General features: G+C 40.4%; 2 protein-coding genes across 5 annotated transcripts in view; one reads left to right on the forward strand and one right to left on the reverse strand.

Annotated features, from left to right (window-relative positions):
* The window catches only part of LOC106569207 (solute carrier family 12 member 7), a 43,977-nt gene extending 37,898 nt beyond the window's left edge, over window positions 1–6,079 (reverse strand). Inside the window, exon 1 of one of the 4 annotated variants that reach the window (XM_014140329.2) lies at window positions 5,827–6,079. In XM_014140329.2, the coding sequence (XP_013995804.1) occupies window positions 5,827–5,944 (118 nt within the window). In that variant the 5' untranslated portion in view covers window positions 5,945–6,079. The remainder of the gene's footprint in view (window positions 1–5,826) is intronic. The other 3 variants (XM_014140330.2, XM_014140332.2, XM_045694139.1) reach the window with 3 other exon arrangements.
* A 4,181-nt stretch (window positions 6,080–10,260) lies between these two features.
* The window catches only part of LOC106569206 (potassium voltage-gated channel subfamily H member 2), an 80,425-nt gene continuing 73,968 nt past the window's right edge, over window positions 10,261–16,717 (forward strand). Inside the window, exons 1-2 of the mRNA XM_045694140.1 lie at window positions 10,261–10,645; window positions 13,267–13,497. Coding sequence (XP_045550096.1) covers window positions 10,570–10,645; window positions 13,267–13,497 — 307 coding nt within the window. The 5' untranslated portion in view covers window positions 10,261–10,569. The remainder of the gene's footprint in view (window positions 10,646–13,266; window positions 13,498–16,717) is intronic.

Genomic DNA, 16,717 nt, shown 5'->3' on the forward strand with positions numbered 1-16,717 from the left:
AGCCTGGCACACTTCCGTGACGATGGTACAACCTGTAAAGATTCCTAGCTTATAACTTGCAGCAAGACACAGACAGCCATTCTGCAGCACTTACGGGCAAGCTGTAAATTTCTCTTGTGTGAGATAAAGGGCAAGCCGCTGAAGCAAATTGTCAAATCTGGCAACCGACATTCGAAAGTATTAAAAAGGTCTTTCCTCGTCAATGTTTCACATACGTTGGACAAGAGACATGCATTCTCCATCGTCCTCTCTTAGTAAGAGCACTTCAACTCGCTGTTCAGGCTCTAGCAATTGCAATTCTTAGAGAGACATGTTTGCATCTGCTTCTGTAGTAGCAGAAGTAGTGTTGTAAAGCATAGAACACCAACACTAGCCAGACATGTAGCTAGCTAAATAGTATTCGTCAACAAAAAGGCATATAACACCGGATCCGGAAGTTTAAATGTTGTTGCTAGCTACAGTTAGAGTGCCTCGGACCCTCTTGCTTGGTAAGCTACTCTGGCTCCCCCTAGTGGATATACACTACACAAGGGCTCTCTTGCTTCGTAACCTACTCTGGCTCCCCCTAGTGGATATACACTACACAAGGACCCTCTTGCTTGGTAAGCTACTCTGGCTCCCCCTAGTGGATATACACTACACAAGGACCCTCTTGCTTCGTAAGCTACTCTGGCTCCCCCTAGTAGATATGTACTACACAAGACAGACTTCCTCTCTGGGTGGAACGCAACGACGATGTGGACAAAAGTGAGCACTGCCCCCAAAAACCTGGCTCCGCCCTTGCACATGCATGCACGTCTATCGACAGAGTGGAGCTTGTAGCCACCTTTAAGGAGCTTCAGCATGACTGTGTGTTGGCCCGCAGTGTCCTGTGAACAGGATTTCAACAGCCTTAGTCATCAATTTATGTTGAATGCCTTGCTCTTATTTCTGTCTCTATGTACGTAGGATAAGAACCTACAGTAAGTCAGTGCAGAGACAACATTTCTCACAGAAATTGATTGGAAGATCACATTGTAAACAAACAGTGTGGTTAGCCTGACTGTAACCACAGAGCCCCTCTGTCTTCTCTCTCTCTCTCTCTAGGAACACAGACACAGAAAAACAGATATGCCCAACAGATGGTAATTTCATCCTCATCCCAAGTCTGAAATTGTCTTAAGTTTAATTGGCATGTCAATGGAGGTCGTTTTCAGAACAGGAAGCAAAGTTAAGTAAAAATAATTAGCATGTAGCCTACCATGGTTCTGTAGCTCAATTGGCATCCTACATTTCCAAAAAGGAAGTAGGCCCAACTCTTCCTCATTGAGAAACACAATTATGAATGACAGGGATAACTGTCCTGTCTTGTCCAGACAAGCCACTCACACTGCCTCAGACTCAGGCTCAGGCTCACTGAATGAAATCAACAGAGAATCAAATATGTTCGGCAATCCACATACTGGATTAGAAAGACAGGCTCGATTGCAACCAACAGGCAGAACTTAACACGCTCCTGCAAGGTTACCGCTGGATTTCTTAAAACGAAAGATTACATGCACCTGCAGGGTAAACTAAGCATGACTGCAACTAAAAACACACAAGGACAAACCAGCAGATCAGTTGATCTCTCGTTGTTGTTACCGTGTCAAGTGATTATGATACCAGACAGCTGGTCAAGATTCTCTACTCCCGCTCCCATTGAAATATCAACCCATTAGGAGCATCGGAAACCGTAAGGCTGATGAATGTAAAAATACTTATTTAAGTATAAAAATATAGAAGCAGTAGGTCTATAATTCTTTAAAAGTTTCACTTTAAATGACAAAATAATATAATGTATGCCATTCAAAATAACTTTATAGACCACGTTTTAATTTGATAAAAAATATTGATTACATAACTCAATCATGATTTAGTTGAGTTAGTTACACATTTCAAGTATTTTTATTTATTTATTTTTATTTCACCTTTATTTAACCAGGTAGGCAAGTTGAGAACAAGTTCTCATTTACAATTGCGACCTGGCCAAGATAAAGCAAAGCAGTTCGACAACATACAAAAACACAGAGTTACACATGGGGTAAAACAACATACAATCAATGATACAGTAGAAAGAAATAAGACTATATACAATGTGAGCAAATGATGTGAGATAAGGAAGGTAAAGGCAAAAAAGGCCATGGTGGCAGAGTAAATAAAGTATAGCAAGTAAAACACTGGAATGGTAGATTTGTTATTTGATGAAAGTTCAAAGTTAAAATATAAATAATATGGTGCAAAGGAGCAAAATAAATAAAATAAATAAATAAAGTAGGGGAAGAGGTAGTAGTTTGGGCTAAATTAAAGATGGGCTATGTACAGGTGCAGTGATCTGGGAGCTGCTCTGATAGCTGGTGCTTAAAGCTAGTGAGGGAGATAAGTGTTTCCAGTTTCAGAGATTTTTGTAGTTCGTTCCAGTCATTGGCAGCAGAGAACTGGAAGGAGAGACGACCAAAGGAGGAGTTGGCTTTAGGGGTGACCAGAGAGATATACCTGCTGGAGCGCATGCTACAGGACTGACCCCCGATCTTGATAAGAAATTACCATATCAGAGAATTTTATTTTAAAGACAGTTATATTTAATGGATGACATAACTTGGAAACAAATAAAATAATAAGAGTAGAACATCAGTTTTCCATTCATACAATGTGTTTGGTAAATTGCTTCAGTTGATTTGCTGTGGTACATGAGGAAATACTTAATTTCAGTTGAATGGGATGATTGTCAAATAGATAAATCTCCCTTAGAATGCTCATAAAGTAGGACTAAATTGTTCTGATGATAATACCAACCAGAGGGCGAAATAGTCTTACATTTTTTTGGGCTGCAATCAAGACTAAAAGACATCCTTGACATCCGCGTTAGGAATGGTAAATTCCTGGCTAATGTTGGTTGAAATTTAAAATCAGCTTTGTGGGTGATTTTAGAGCGTATTGATGGTTTAAAAAGAGATCAGCTGGCGATAATCTGGTGGCTTTCAATGGTTGCAATTGGCCCACAGGTTTCTGACTTTGATGAAGTAAAGTTTTATGACAAAACAAAAAAGCATTTATGGACAGTATACAGTATTTAGTGCATTTCAGGGAGAGACCCATAATGTCAGTTAAAGAAAAACAATTCTGTGAAGCCTTACCCTGAGGCAGCCCATTTGGAAAAAAGTTGTTTATACTGGATGTATTTTGTGGAGACAGCACTGTGTACAGGTACTGTTGGCGTGAGAACATAGAGGAGAGCACATGATGTAACACAGATAGAGCTGGTTATCTGGGACTGAGTGGAACATTCCTACTGCTGACTACAGCCCAAAAGTGACCACAGCCCATAGCCTTCCCTTACATGTATCCTGTGTGACTCATACTGTACTGCCTTTACAAACAGCAGCCAGAAAGGTTAAGAGCTCCACTCTCAGTGACACTGGGAATGTTAATCTGCAGCTAGATTTAAATGAAGGCACCAGTTCTTAGTATTAAAGAAAGGTTTGTGTTTGACTTTACTCAATTGGGCACTACAATTGCCAAAAACCAAGTACTGTAAATCCCATAGAATTTTACTCCAAAAATTATCATACACAAGCGCTAGTTCTACCTTCCTCAATGACCTTTTGTACTGCTCCTGACCTCTCTGACCCCTCCTTACACCTTTGTGAGGCCAATATTGTATTCTAATATCTCATATCCCCACTCAGGCAGCAGTGGTGGCACCTGGAAGCTAAACTCACTTAACTGAACTGGCCAGAGGGAAAGTAACAAATCACTGCTTGCTCAATCATAAAGTAGGATGGCCCTCTTTGACGTTGCGTAAAACGAAACACTGCCTTTAATTAATTTATAAAGCCCATAGAAGTACGAGTTACCATACCCGATCACAGGCATGGCTAACTCTGGAAATTCCATCTGTCGTTACAGACTTTTAGTTTCTTCCCACCCAATGTACGGAACAATCTTCAAAAGTTCCCTACAACTGGATGTTCTGGTGCCTTTCGGGCAGTTCAGTGTTGATTGAGGACCTCTTTGTTGATGAATGTGATTGTTTTTCTTGAGTGTGTTTTGTATTTTTGCATTATATAATTTATATAATTTTATAACGTACTGTAAAATACTATGTTAAATACTACAACGTTATCCACAAAAGAAACACTAAAGTTTCCGCAAAAACACTACAGCTTTATACTATAGCAATACCACAGTATTTACTTTGAATATACCCCACCCATTCCCAAATCCTAATTTGTGCCAACCATGAGTGGGAAACCTACATGCCAAGTATAGACCATATATTGTGTCCCTTAAAGGTTTTACTTTTTTTTACCTTTAATTAACTAGGCAAGTCAGTTAAGAACAAATTCTTATTTACAATGACGGCCTACCCCGGTCAAACCCAGACGATGCTGGGCCAATTGTGTGCCACTCTATGGGATTTCCAATCACGGCCGGATGTGATACAGCCTGGATTTGAACCAGGGACTGTAGTGATGTCTCTTGCACTGAGATGCAGTGCCTTAGACCTCTGCGCCACTTGGGAGAAGAGCAGAAGCTCTGAACTATCCGTTCAGACTCCAGTCTTATCTTCCTATAGGTTATGGAAATGTGCTCTTTTACTATTGTCCAGTAGGTTTCCTCAAGGAGAAAGCCCCCACTTCTATGTCAAAGATTATAAAATAAAACACTATAGTAAACACTACAGTTACGTCCACAAAAACATAAAAAACTATAGTATATACTATAGTAATTATCTATAGTAATACTAGAGTATTTATACTATAGTACAGTCATGTACGCAAAACACTACAGTAAATAATACAGTATACTACAGACATGTACGCAAAACACTAGAGTAAATACTACAGTCATGTCCCAAACACGACAGTAAATACTACAGTTTTTTTAATGTGGGAAGAGTTTGTTCGGAAAAACACAGGCAGACACCCACGCAAGCACAAACACATCCACACACTCCAACAAACAAACATCTGGGGTATATAATCCCCCCCGTGAATAGATATCCCTTCCATACAAAGTCAGTGAGGGCTGACAGCAGACAATCAAAAAGACCTCTTTCCTCAATAAATATATTTTTTAAAGCTACACAAGTGAAAAAACACCTCAGAATCTGAGATTACTACAAGAATGCCATGTGCAAATACTAAAATAGTATAGTTACAGTAGTAAAGAGCAGACAGTCAGCCTGTGACATTTCAAAAAACTAATCCTAACCCACTCTCCCTTCCAACAGGAAGAGAACAGTGGAGCTCTACTGGTTTACAGCAAGTTAATACTTGACAGACGAGTGGCATTTTGGCAGTGACTTCCACTGTGGAATGTAAGGCTGAGAAACCTTGGAAGATAACAGACTACTATCCATATTGATTTCACATTAAGAGGAAGAAAGATATGTGTGAATGAATTGACTGAGTGAAAGAGTGAGAGGTGGAAAGAGAAAGAGAGAGAGCAAAAGGCAAGGAAGATCTCAGAAAGCCCTCACTTGTTTTTGTTACATCTCAGGAATTGATTTCTTGTCAAAATGACAAAAAGTTCAAAAGTTCACTCTTGTCATCAAAAGTATGTTCGTCTCCTTAGGCCAGTGAAAAATAAACAAACAAACAAAGCCATATATCATATCAGAATTCTGTAAGTCAAGGGCCAGTTAGCTTTGGGACACAAAATTGGGAGTCTGTGTATTGGTTGGACTCCCTGAGGAATGTTGTGTCCCAAAGCTAAGTTAAAGTCAAGATGTTCAGCTGTTCTACAGATTCTACTCTGCTTGTCTGAGCCTGTCCTGAAAACGTCAACATAGTGTGTCCTCACCTGAGTAGGGTCGTCGTGGAGAAATGTCTTCTTCATCTTCCTCACTAAACACACCTTCGAGAGTTGACTTCCCGGCCCCGCCATCCTCTACAGGAACCACAGTGAAGTTGGTGGGCATTTTATCCCCTCACCGCATTGGCTCCTTTCTGAGAAAGTAAACTACTCTAGTCCCTCTCACCTTTTCAAGACACAGTTCGAAGTGCTCTCTACTTCTGTCTCTCTCACCTCTATTGCTTAGATTCTGTCCCCATGTGACCAGGCTCTCTCCAAATAAGGATTGTTCTACAGCTCCTCCCCCAGAGAAAGTCCTCCTTCCTTACTACACTCAACCTCATCCCCATCTAGGCTATAGCACCTACAATAGACAAGACTCCTAATGTCACAGGGGGCACCTCTTCCTGAACAACTCTCCCTTTACTGAAAAGAGCCCTTTATTTGTAACTTACATTGTAGAACTATGGTACAGTGACACATGATTTTGTCTTCCTTCCTATATTTTACCCCCCTTTGTAGGCCAGTAGACTACGACATATTAGCACTGGTAAACAAAGTGGTGTTTCCTTTCCCACAGAGCAAAGCCTGCTGGGTAATTCAGAGATGTTGAATGCTAAACTGACCCTACCAGTCGAGAGAGAGGGAGAGTGGCCCCCTGGGGTAAACGGAAATCAACACAAAAAGCCCTATAGGCAACGCATGGGAATCACATCAGCTTGAGTGTACCCCAGAGAAAACATATGGAACAATTGGAAAAGATAAGGATTTAAAAGACCAAAGGCTATTAATGACAATGAAGATTCTGGAAAAACCATACGAATAACGTTAAACACAACAAAATAGTAATAATCTCAAATCTACTACTGGGTGATTTAACTGAAATTTTAAAATACATCTTCCAGTAATCATTGCTGAGACATTTTTTTGTTGAGACAATTTTTACATTCAGCATTACTCCATCAAGGGAAATATAGTATTCTTTCTAAGAAAGATATGTACATATATTTCAGGGTGTTGTGCTTCCCTGCAAATAATCAGAATTCATTTCAACATTACAGTTTTGAAAACATACCTTGTCCCAAAAAGGTGTCCTCTTGACACAAATTACCCCAGGACTAAGTTGAGCCACAGGACTGGGTAAGTTAAGCACCTACAAATTCATGTACTGAATTGTTATTTTTTACCAGGTAAGTTGACTGCAAACACATTCTCATTTACAGCAACAACCTGGGGAATAATTACAGGGGAGAGGAGGGGGATGAATGAGCCAAATGTAAGCTGGGGATGATCAGGTGATCATGATAGCTTGGGAATTTAGCCAGGACACCAGGGTTAACACCCCTACTCTTACAATAAGTGGATCTTTAGTGACCACGGAGAGTCAGGACACCCATTTAACATCCCATCCAAAAGACAGAACTCTACACAGGGTAGTGTCACTGCCCTGGGGTATTGGGATACTTTTATTATTGTGCTACTTTTATTTAAAAAAAATATAATTTGACCTGCCCTCCAAGACCATTTCCAGCAGCATCTGGTCTCCCATCTAGGGGCCAACCCTGCTTAGCTTCAGAAGCAAGCCACTAGTGAGATGCAGGGTGGTATGCTGCTGAATGAAATGTTACCACTATTCTTTTTAAACCATGTCTATCTTTATTTCCCAAATACAATCACAATCACTTTTTGTCGTTTAATCATTTTAAGCATCTTTTAACTCAGTCTTAACACCTTATTAACACTTTGTACTTTTTTAACATGGGCCAGGCCCTGTTGTTTTCTCTTACCTCAGCGACAATGCCTTGCATTATGCCTGTTAAGAAAACACTTCAATAGTGGTGTCACGTCCTGACCAGTATAAGGGGTTATTTGTTATTGTAGTTTGGTCAGGACGTGGCAGGGGTGTGTTTGTTTTGTGTTGTCGAGGTTTTTGGGTTGTGTTATATGTTTTGTATTTCTATTTTTTCTATTTCTATGTCTAGTTTATTGTTTTGACCTTCAATTGGAGGCAGCTGTTCCTCGTTGCCTCTAATTGAAGGTCCTATTTAGTAGGGGTGTTTTTCTATGGGTTTTGTGGGTAGTTGTTCTTTGTGTAGCCTAGTAGCCTTACAGGACTGTTTCGTCGTTGGTTTTGTATACATTTTTGTTTTCCTTCATCAATAAAAAAAAGAAGATGAGTATACACGTTCCCGCTGCGTTTTGGTCCAATCCATACGACATGTGGAGGTGCATAAAGATGGTGTCCCCCATGCACTTACCACAAATTCCTCGTTTTTTAAGTTCACTGTATTGTACATTGCTCTCCGTTACTTTTTTTTGGTATGGTCATTAGCAAAGTATACATTATCCCAATTTTTAGCTTCAAGACTGAACAAAAAGTATATTGTGCTGATTTATTGGCACATTAAACCATATTGCGTGATGTAGTTTAGAACTCAGTGGATAGTGTTAATGACGTCAGATAGTATGAATTCTGCCAACTTTATGCACATTCACCATTTGCTCAACTTGCCATTGGCTCAACTTACCCGAAGTCTGTAAATCCCACTGTGTTCTGGGTATGTGCTAGAAGTATGGCCATAAACTTTGTCATGATAAGATAAGAGGTTAAATGCCTTGTAAGACTCCTTTGGCAGTTCATATAGGTCGTTTATTGTCAAAGCTCATACAGTATTGACAAAAACAACTGTACTTCAATTGAAAAGCAAATGTCAACAGGACAGAAACTATTTGGAAAATGCTGTAGTATAGTCCAATTTGTCATGTTGTCAATCATCTGTAGTCTTACCAGTTGGATAATTTTATAGTTTGGATAGAAAAAAGTAGCATTGGAATACAAAAAAAACCTTCGGTTAAATTTGGCTGGCTTGTCAATGGGCAATGTTTTGACATAGAAACATATCCTTCACAATTTAGTTAGGGACTAGGCCTACAGTCAGAAAGGAACAGGCAAAGCATACGGAATTCTTTGCTAAGAGCACATTATACCAAATGTTCCAAGATGGCGGAAAACCCATCCTTGCGGACATAACAAGGGCTATAAAGGAAATATGAACTTCAACCTGGGTGTAAGCTTAAGCTTGTCTCTCGGGCCCAGGTTTGAGAGACAAGCTTGCACACAGGTAGAGTTTCATATTTCCGTTATAGCCATTGTTAAGTGTAATGAACATAATGGCTGAATCAAATGCCAAAGCAGAACCTGTAGACAGTGGAGCATAAACAGACAAGGTCAATTGCATATGAGAGCAAAATCCTAAGATGTTTAGCATTCAAACCTGGTCATTTATAACCTGCTGTTGCCACCTGCTGGTCATAGGGTCATACTGTAACCTACCGTAAACCCTCTAGTAATGTGCTTTCTGTGTCTCTAGATGGCAATCACACCCTTCATTATTCAGTCTGGAATGATGGCACATGGTCCAATGTGAATGAGCATAGTCCAGGTGGTGAGTAAATTACGCTATAAGATGGTAGGCTATTTAATAGCATATATTTTAAATAATTAACAAAGCATGAATCTCTGATCTAGGCCTATATGTAGAAGTTTTACCCTTTGCAATATCACAATCCATTTTTAACACACAGAAAGGAAATCTCCTGTTCAATAAAGTATTTTCTGAAATTGTCAACCTGAGTTTGACTGTATAACAACAACAAGACAAAAACACTCATTGGACAATGGACAGAGACAAAAATCCTATGGGGCACAAAGTACATTAAATTAGGGGGAGAACAATGTACATGACATAGGCCAGGGTGGAGGTCAGGAGGGGAGCGAGGTGAAAGTTGGAGAATTTTGCCTTTTCCAAACACCTGAAACAGCTGTTTCCTGCAACCTAGAGCCATAATCAGTATGCTTAATTCTATGCAAAACATTTTTTTTCTACATATCTAAGCATACCACTTGAGCTGTCTGTATCCTGACTTTTTTAAAAAGAAAATATGCTTCTCTACATCTCTGCAAAAACAGTTGTGTAAATGTTTGAAAAGAATTTGAGTATTATTCAGGACATTTAGTTATTGCTTTCTTTTCTAAAATCAACCAACCTTGCCAGCAGGCATGCTAGCTAAGATAATTAGACAAGCTAGCTGAAATGGCTTCTTGGCAGCTAGTTATGAGGTTGAGAGTAGAGAAATAACACAAATAAACATTTTTATGGGCATGACGCATCTGCCAGAGATGTCCTGTTGTCCTGTTACACTAACATAAATTAGTTTCTTGCATATCCCAACTCCCCCCCCAATTAAAAAAAATATATATTATTATATACCTGAAAACTCCATCCATTACTTGATAGACCATGGTCATTTCAAAAGCAGAGGTTGCAGCCACGGTCTGACAGTGAAACAGGATAATAGAGCAGTAATGTCAAAGATGATCTAATAATCGGCAGCAACAGTCCTGTTGGCACCTGTGATTTGGAATTGCCGATTTCACTGAAGAGGCGGTGCTACTTCCAAGCAGGAAAGTAAAAGATGGATACATCATCCATAAACATCAAAGCAGGTCGGTTGATACACGGCCAAATATACTATTTGTTTGGGTAATGTATAAATACAATCGTCGGAGTGTCTGCTTTAGAAAGTGATTAAAAAAGTAGTTGACACGTCACGTCGCAGGACTTGGTGGTGGCTGTGACATGTTTCCAGCTACTTTGGGATTTTTATAGGGGCTACAGTGGTGCAGAGTGCAAGATCTAGACAAGAGCCTGCGGTCCAACTTTCCAAACCGAGGGAAATACCGCCCAAAAGATGCCCGTTCGGCGGGGACACGTGGCTCCCCAGAACACTTTTCTGGATACAATCATCCGAAAATTCGAAGGACAGAGTAAGAACTTTTTTTCTTGAATATTGATTCATTTTGGGGAACCATGCTGTGGTTTGAAATGTAATGCAAACCGTGTCTTTCGATTTGCAAAATGCTTCTTAAATGCAATTTGTCACGATTAAAATGAAAATACTAGGCTATTATTGTAGGTAGTCAGCCTGTGTTTCAATAAAGTTCATAGGTTTCATGAGATGTGACCACTTTCTATTATATAGTGTTATGATTGTCCTGTAAAAAGGAGCGTATTGTCTCTGCAAAATTTAGCCTTGATATGACTTTGCAAATATTGAACCAAATAATATAGATGAAGATTAAAGATGTTCAGTATGCCGCACATTTGATTGTGTAATCTCAGGGGTAATTCTATGTTTACCCTCTTGGTATTAGAATTTTACACACATAGTCTAATGATAAAGGCATGGCTACATTTCTACCTGACATTTACTGGGAGACCAATATTTCAAGTGGATATAAATAGGGCAGCAGTGTCTGTCAGAGCATAAATATGGCTTATATCACAGCAGGACCTGAAGAACCCGAGCTGCATTTCTAAGCAGGATGGGAGAGAGTAAAGCAGCTACATTTCAATAACTAAAATCCATCACTGAATGTTTCCTTCTGGGGACATATTTTGATACCAAAACGTCATCTACTTGTTTTTCTAAGGCTCTAAACAGTTTATAGTTTTGATATAAACAGCAAGTTTAGCAGTTGAATGTGAAAACAGACTTGCACCTTACAGATTCTCCCATCTTAGTTCTCATGCAGGGTTACATGCCTTGGTGTCACTGATATGGCATGTTTGGTCAAGTAGAATAACCAATTTAAATTGTATTTTAGTTTACGAAAGATTCAATCAGTAAGGCTGGAATGAATGATTGCTTAATATGTATCCAGTAAGCATAGGGTAATGTGGGGTAACTAGCCCCCCCTAAGAACAATGTCCAATTGCTGACACAAAAAAGCTACGTTTGGTAAAAATTAGGTATGTGGATGATGGATGGTCATGCATAGGCAAGCAAACTATGAAGGGAAATACAGTGCATTCAGAAAGTATTCAGACCCCTTGACTTTTTCCACATTTTGTTATGTTACAGCCTTATTCTAAAATAGATTAAATAAAACATTTTCCTCAACAATCTACACACAATACCCACAATGACAAAGCAAAAACATGTTTTTAGAAATGTTTGCAAATGTATAAAAAATGTAAAACAGAAGCTCCTTGACATGTTTCTACAACTTGGTTGGAGTCCACATGTGGTAAATTCAGTTGATTGGACATGATTTGGAAAGGCACACACCTGTCTATATAAGGTCCCACAGTTGACAGTGCATGTCAGAGCAAAAACCAAGCCATGAGGTCGAAGGAATTGTCCATAGAGCTTCGAAACAGGATTGTGTTGAGGCACAGATCTGGGGAAGGGTACCAAAACATTTCTGAACATTTGAAGGTCCCGAAGAACACAGTGGCCTCCATCATTCTTAAATGGAAGATGTTTCGAACCACCAAGACTCTTCCTAGAGCTGGCCTCCTGGCCAAACTGAGCAATCGGAGGAGAAGGGCCTTGGTCAGGGAGGTGACCAAGAACCTGATTGTCACTCTGACAAAGCTCCAGAGTTCCTCTGTGGAGATGGGAGAACCTTCCAGAAGGACAACCATCTCTGCAGCACTCCACCAATCAAGCCTCCACCAAGCCACCTCAGTAAAAGGCACATGACGGCCCACTTGGAGTTGGCCAAAAGGCACCTAAAGGACTCTCAAACCATGAGAAACAAGATTTTCTGGTCTGATGAAACCGAGATTGAACTCTTTGGCCTGAACGCCAAGCGTCACGTCTGGAGGAAACCTGGCACAATCCCTACGGTGAAGCATGGTCAAATCAAATCAATTTTTATTTGTCACATACACATGGTTAGCAGATGTTAATGTGAGTGTAGCGAAATGCTTGTGCTTCTAGTTCCGACCATGCAGTAATATCTAACAAGTAAGTAGCAGCATCATGATGTGGGGATGTTTTTCAGCAGCAGGGACTGGGAGACTAGTCAGGATCGAGGGAAAGATGAACAGAGCAAAGTACAGAGAGATCCTTGATGAAAACCTCTTCCAGAGCGCTCAGGACTTCCGACTGGAGCGAAGGTTCACCTTCCATCAGGACATCAACCCTAAGCACACTGCCAAGCCCACGCAGGAGTGGCTTCGGGACAAGTCTCTGAATGTCCTTGAGTGGCCCAGCCGGAGCCCTTGAACCCGATCGAACATCTCTGGAGAGACCTGAAAATAGCTGTGCTGCGACAGTCCCCATCCAACCTGACAGAGCTTGAGATGATGTGCAGAGAAGAATGGGAGAAGCTCCCCAAATACAGGTGTGCCAAGCTTGTAGTGTCATACACAAGAAGACTCTAGGCTGTAATCGCTGCCAAAGGTGCTTCAACAAAGTACTGAGTAGGGGTCTGAATACTTATGTGAATGGGATTTTTGTATTTTTGTATTTTTAATACATTTGCAAACATTTCTAAAAACCTGTTTTAGCTGTAGTAGACTGTATTATATGTGATGACAAATTGCAATGACTCTTTAGATTAAAACAATATTGATCTATTACTCCCTCCCTACTCAGATCGCAAGTTCATCATCGCCAATGCTCGCGTGGAGAACTGCGCCATCATCTTCTGTAACGACGCCTTCTGTGGCATGTGCGGGTACACGCGCGCTGAGGTCATGCAGAAACCGTGCACCTGCAGCTTCCTGTACGGGCCGCACACCAAGAGGCCTGCCGTGGCCCAAATGGCCAAGGCTCTGCTGGGCTCCGAGGAGAGGAAGGTGGAGATCTCCCTCTACGCCAAAGATGGTACGACCCGACCCGGCACAGCCCGCCAGGGCTTCAGCATGGCTCTCATTTTATTTTTAAACATAAAACACACATAAGAATAGTGGTTATAAAGTATTTCATTCATCAGTGTTTAATCTTTCATTTTGGGTGATTTTGTTAGGTAATGCCAGAGGCTTTTATTGAGATAATGAGATCCTTATAAAGGCTTTGGGTATTGGTTAATCCTAGTTTAGTAACACTTTACTTGAATGCTCTGTCATAAGGACCACATAACACTGTCTTGACGATGGTACAGAAATGGATGATGTTTTTTGGACCATATAGCTGGAGAACGAGTTGTGCATATTGAACATTCCATTTCCCCTCTCAATGTCCAAATGGTCCATGTGTTTATGTGACTCTATGATTTCTCTCATAGGTTCCAGCACACAGCTGTGCCAATTACAAGAAGAGATAGGAAAGGAATGAACTATAGCTAGTGTTTTTATGACATCTTGATTGCTCTCTTCAGTGCCTGCCTCATGCCTCACCAATGTACTCTAAATGGACATGATGCCTCCTACACTCAGAAACACAGCACACACAGCCCCCTTCTCACACACACACACACACACACACACACACACACACACACACACACACACACACACACCGTACACAGGGCAGGTGGGAATAGCGGAATCAAAACAATAGTAACAAAAGACAATGAGTTGTGACCCAGCTCACTCATAACATTCAGTGTTATGTTTCTTAGAGCGTGTTGGGAGCGTGGTTGTCCTATGGTGCAGGATAGTTGCTTGTCTTTGGGACATTCTCAGCACATTTAAGGAACTTGACAAAATAACATTTTTTTACTTTAAACAGAACGTTTCCTAAAAGTTCAAACATGGTTACATTTTTTGTAATGTTCTAGGAACGTTCTCCAAATGGTTTGACATGGGAAATGTTCTCCAATAGCTCAGAGAACGTTATGAAACAACGTTCTTCTGTGGGAATTTCAATACTTCAGCATAACGTTTCCTACAGGTTTTTTCATGGTTTTATTTAAAGTAATGTTCTCAAATTGTTCTGACAATGTTATGAAAAAAACGTTCTTCTGTGAGAATATCAGTACTTCAGCATAATGTTTTCCTCATGGTTCTTCAATTTAAAGCAATGTTTATATTTACAGTACATTTTAGTCATTTAGCAGCCGCTCTTATCCAGAGCGACTTACAGGAGCAATTAGGGTTAAGTGCCTTGCTCAAGGGCACATCGACCAATTTTTCACCTAGTCTGCTCGGGGATTCAAACCAGCGCTCTTAACCGCTAGGGTACCATAAAAAAAACACAAGAAAACATTAGTAACATTTAAATAACTTTCTAAGAATGTTATTTAAAAACATACATTCCGTTCTCAGAGTCAACAAAACTCTCTCTCTCCTCTATCTTGTTAAGTGTGTTCAGGTGTGTTGGCCACTCCCACTAATTGGCCACACCTGATCTTAATGAGTGCTTGTTCTCTTTAAAATGGGGTCCGTTTGAATAGACAAAAATTAACAGCTTTGTGTGAGTTAAAAAAAAAACATGGCATGCTAGCTCCATCGTGGTGGCGCAGTGGACTAATTCCATGAATAGAGAACAGATGATCATAGGTTTAAATTTCAGTGATGCTGTGACACAATAAAATAAATGTGTTTGCATGCCTAATGCCAGGTGGACACTACACAACTTTTAAAATTCTAACATTGCTGAGCCTCTCACATTAAACAACCATCTTTCCTGTAGTTTTTTGTCTTGCCAATGTAGTGGCACAGACGGGCCATCACACACTAGAAGATTCTTAACTTGGTCGTGATGATTCTCGATACGACACTGTCTCACACAACAAGGATGTCATGTGATTAGATAGCTAGAACGAGCTTTGGCTCAAAGCAGCCTCATAAACATTTTCAGTCAGACATTCACGCTTGCCATAATGAGTTGAAATATCTAGCCAATACATTTTGAGATGAATAACATTGTGTGTAAAGAGCTTGTCAGAGCTGTAACAATTTGACACTATGGCAAGTACAAACGCATACTAGTACTGGTCATTGCTCCTGCTTGAGAGTCCACATTCTGGGTGATCTGATACAGCATTTACATTTTAGTCATTTAGCAGACGCTCTTATCCAGAGCGACTTACAGTAGTGAATGCATACATTTCATACTTTTGTTTTTGCCATACTGGTCCCCCGTGGGAATCGAACCCACAACCCTGGCGTTGCAAACACCATGTTCACCATGCTCTACCAACTGAGCCACACCATGCTCTACCATCTCACTAGCTCCTCCTCTGGAGAGCTCTAATTGGCTGTTGCTGATCACCGATCTCAAATCTTGTCGTTGCATATCTCACACTACAAGAGCATTGCAGATTTAGTGCCGATAAAATCAAGTGTTTGAAAATATCGGGACGTCTGGGACTGCTCAAAGACCGGATCGGTAGCCCTCAGATTGTGTCTCTGATCGGCTCACATTAAACAAGCGTTGGGAACGGCCGCTTACCCCGAGTAGGGAACGACATGGGGATTTTGTTTCCGATCTCCAAAACCTGTCTGGCACAGCTAAATTGGGGCCAAACTCGGCTTAAGCAAATTAATTTCCATGTGTCCTATCTGTGCTTGGAGTTCAAAAAAGTTAACCCAAACTAAGCTAGCAGTGTTATTGAAACCTTTACATTTTATTCACAACATTTAGAATGTTCTCAGAATTTTTCATCATTTTCATCATCATTCAATCATTTCCATTCTCAGAACGTTAATAAAACCTCCCAGGAAAACTTTTAGGGAACCATAGTAAAACATTCTCAGAACCTCCCTGCAACCTAAAAATGTTTGTTCGCAGAACAGGCAATATTGTCACTTCTGCTGTCAGAACGTTTAAAAAACGTTCACTTTTACTGGTCAAGAAACATATGGCTTTGTTCCCAGACCAATGTGAAACCAAAAACTTCCAAGGAACCAAATGTGCTAGCTGGGGATGGCTTGAAGGACGATTACTGACTATGGCGCTCAAATCCCAAAGGTAACCCCTGGATTTTCGAATAGTTGCATAAGAGTCTAAAACACACAATGCCCTCTGTCTGTTTCAAGGCTAGGAGGAGCAGAGCAGGGGGCGGGAGAAAGTATTGTATCATGTAAAGGGCAGATTTAACTTTTTGTGTGCTGGAGACTTATACCGTACGTAGGTGTTCATTTTTTACGAGAGATTAATA

Source organism: Salmo salar, chromosome ssa14 (assembly GCF_905237065.1).
Source record: "Salmo salar chromosome ssa14, Ssal_v3.1, whole genome shotgun sequence".
Classification (NCBI taxonomy): Eukaryota; Metazoa; Chordata; class Actinopteri; order Salmoniformes; family Salmonidae; genus Salmo; species Salmo salar.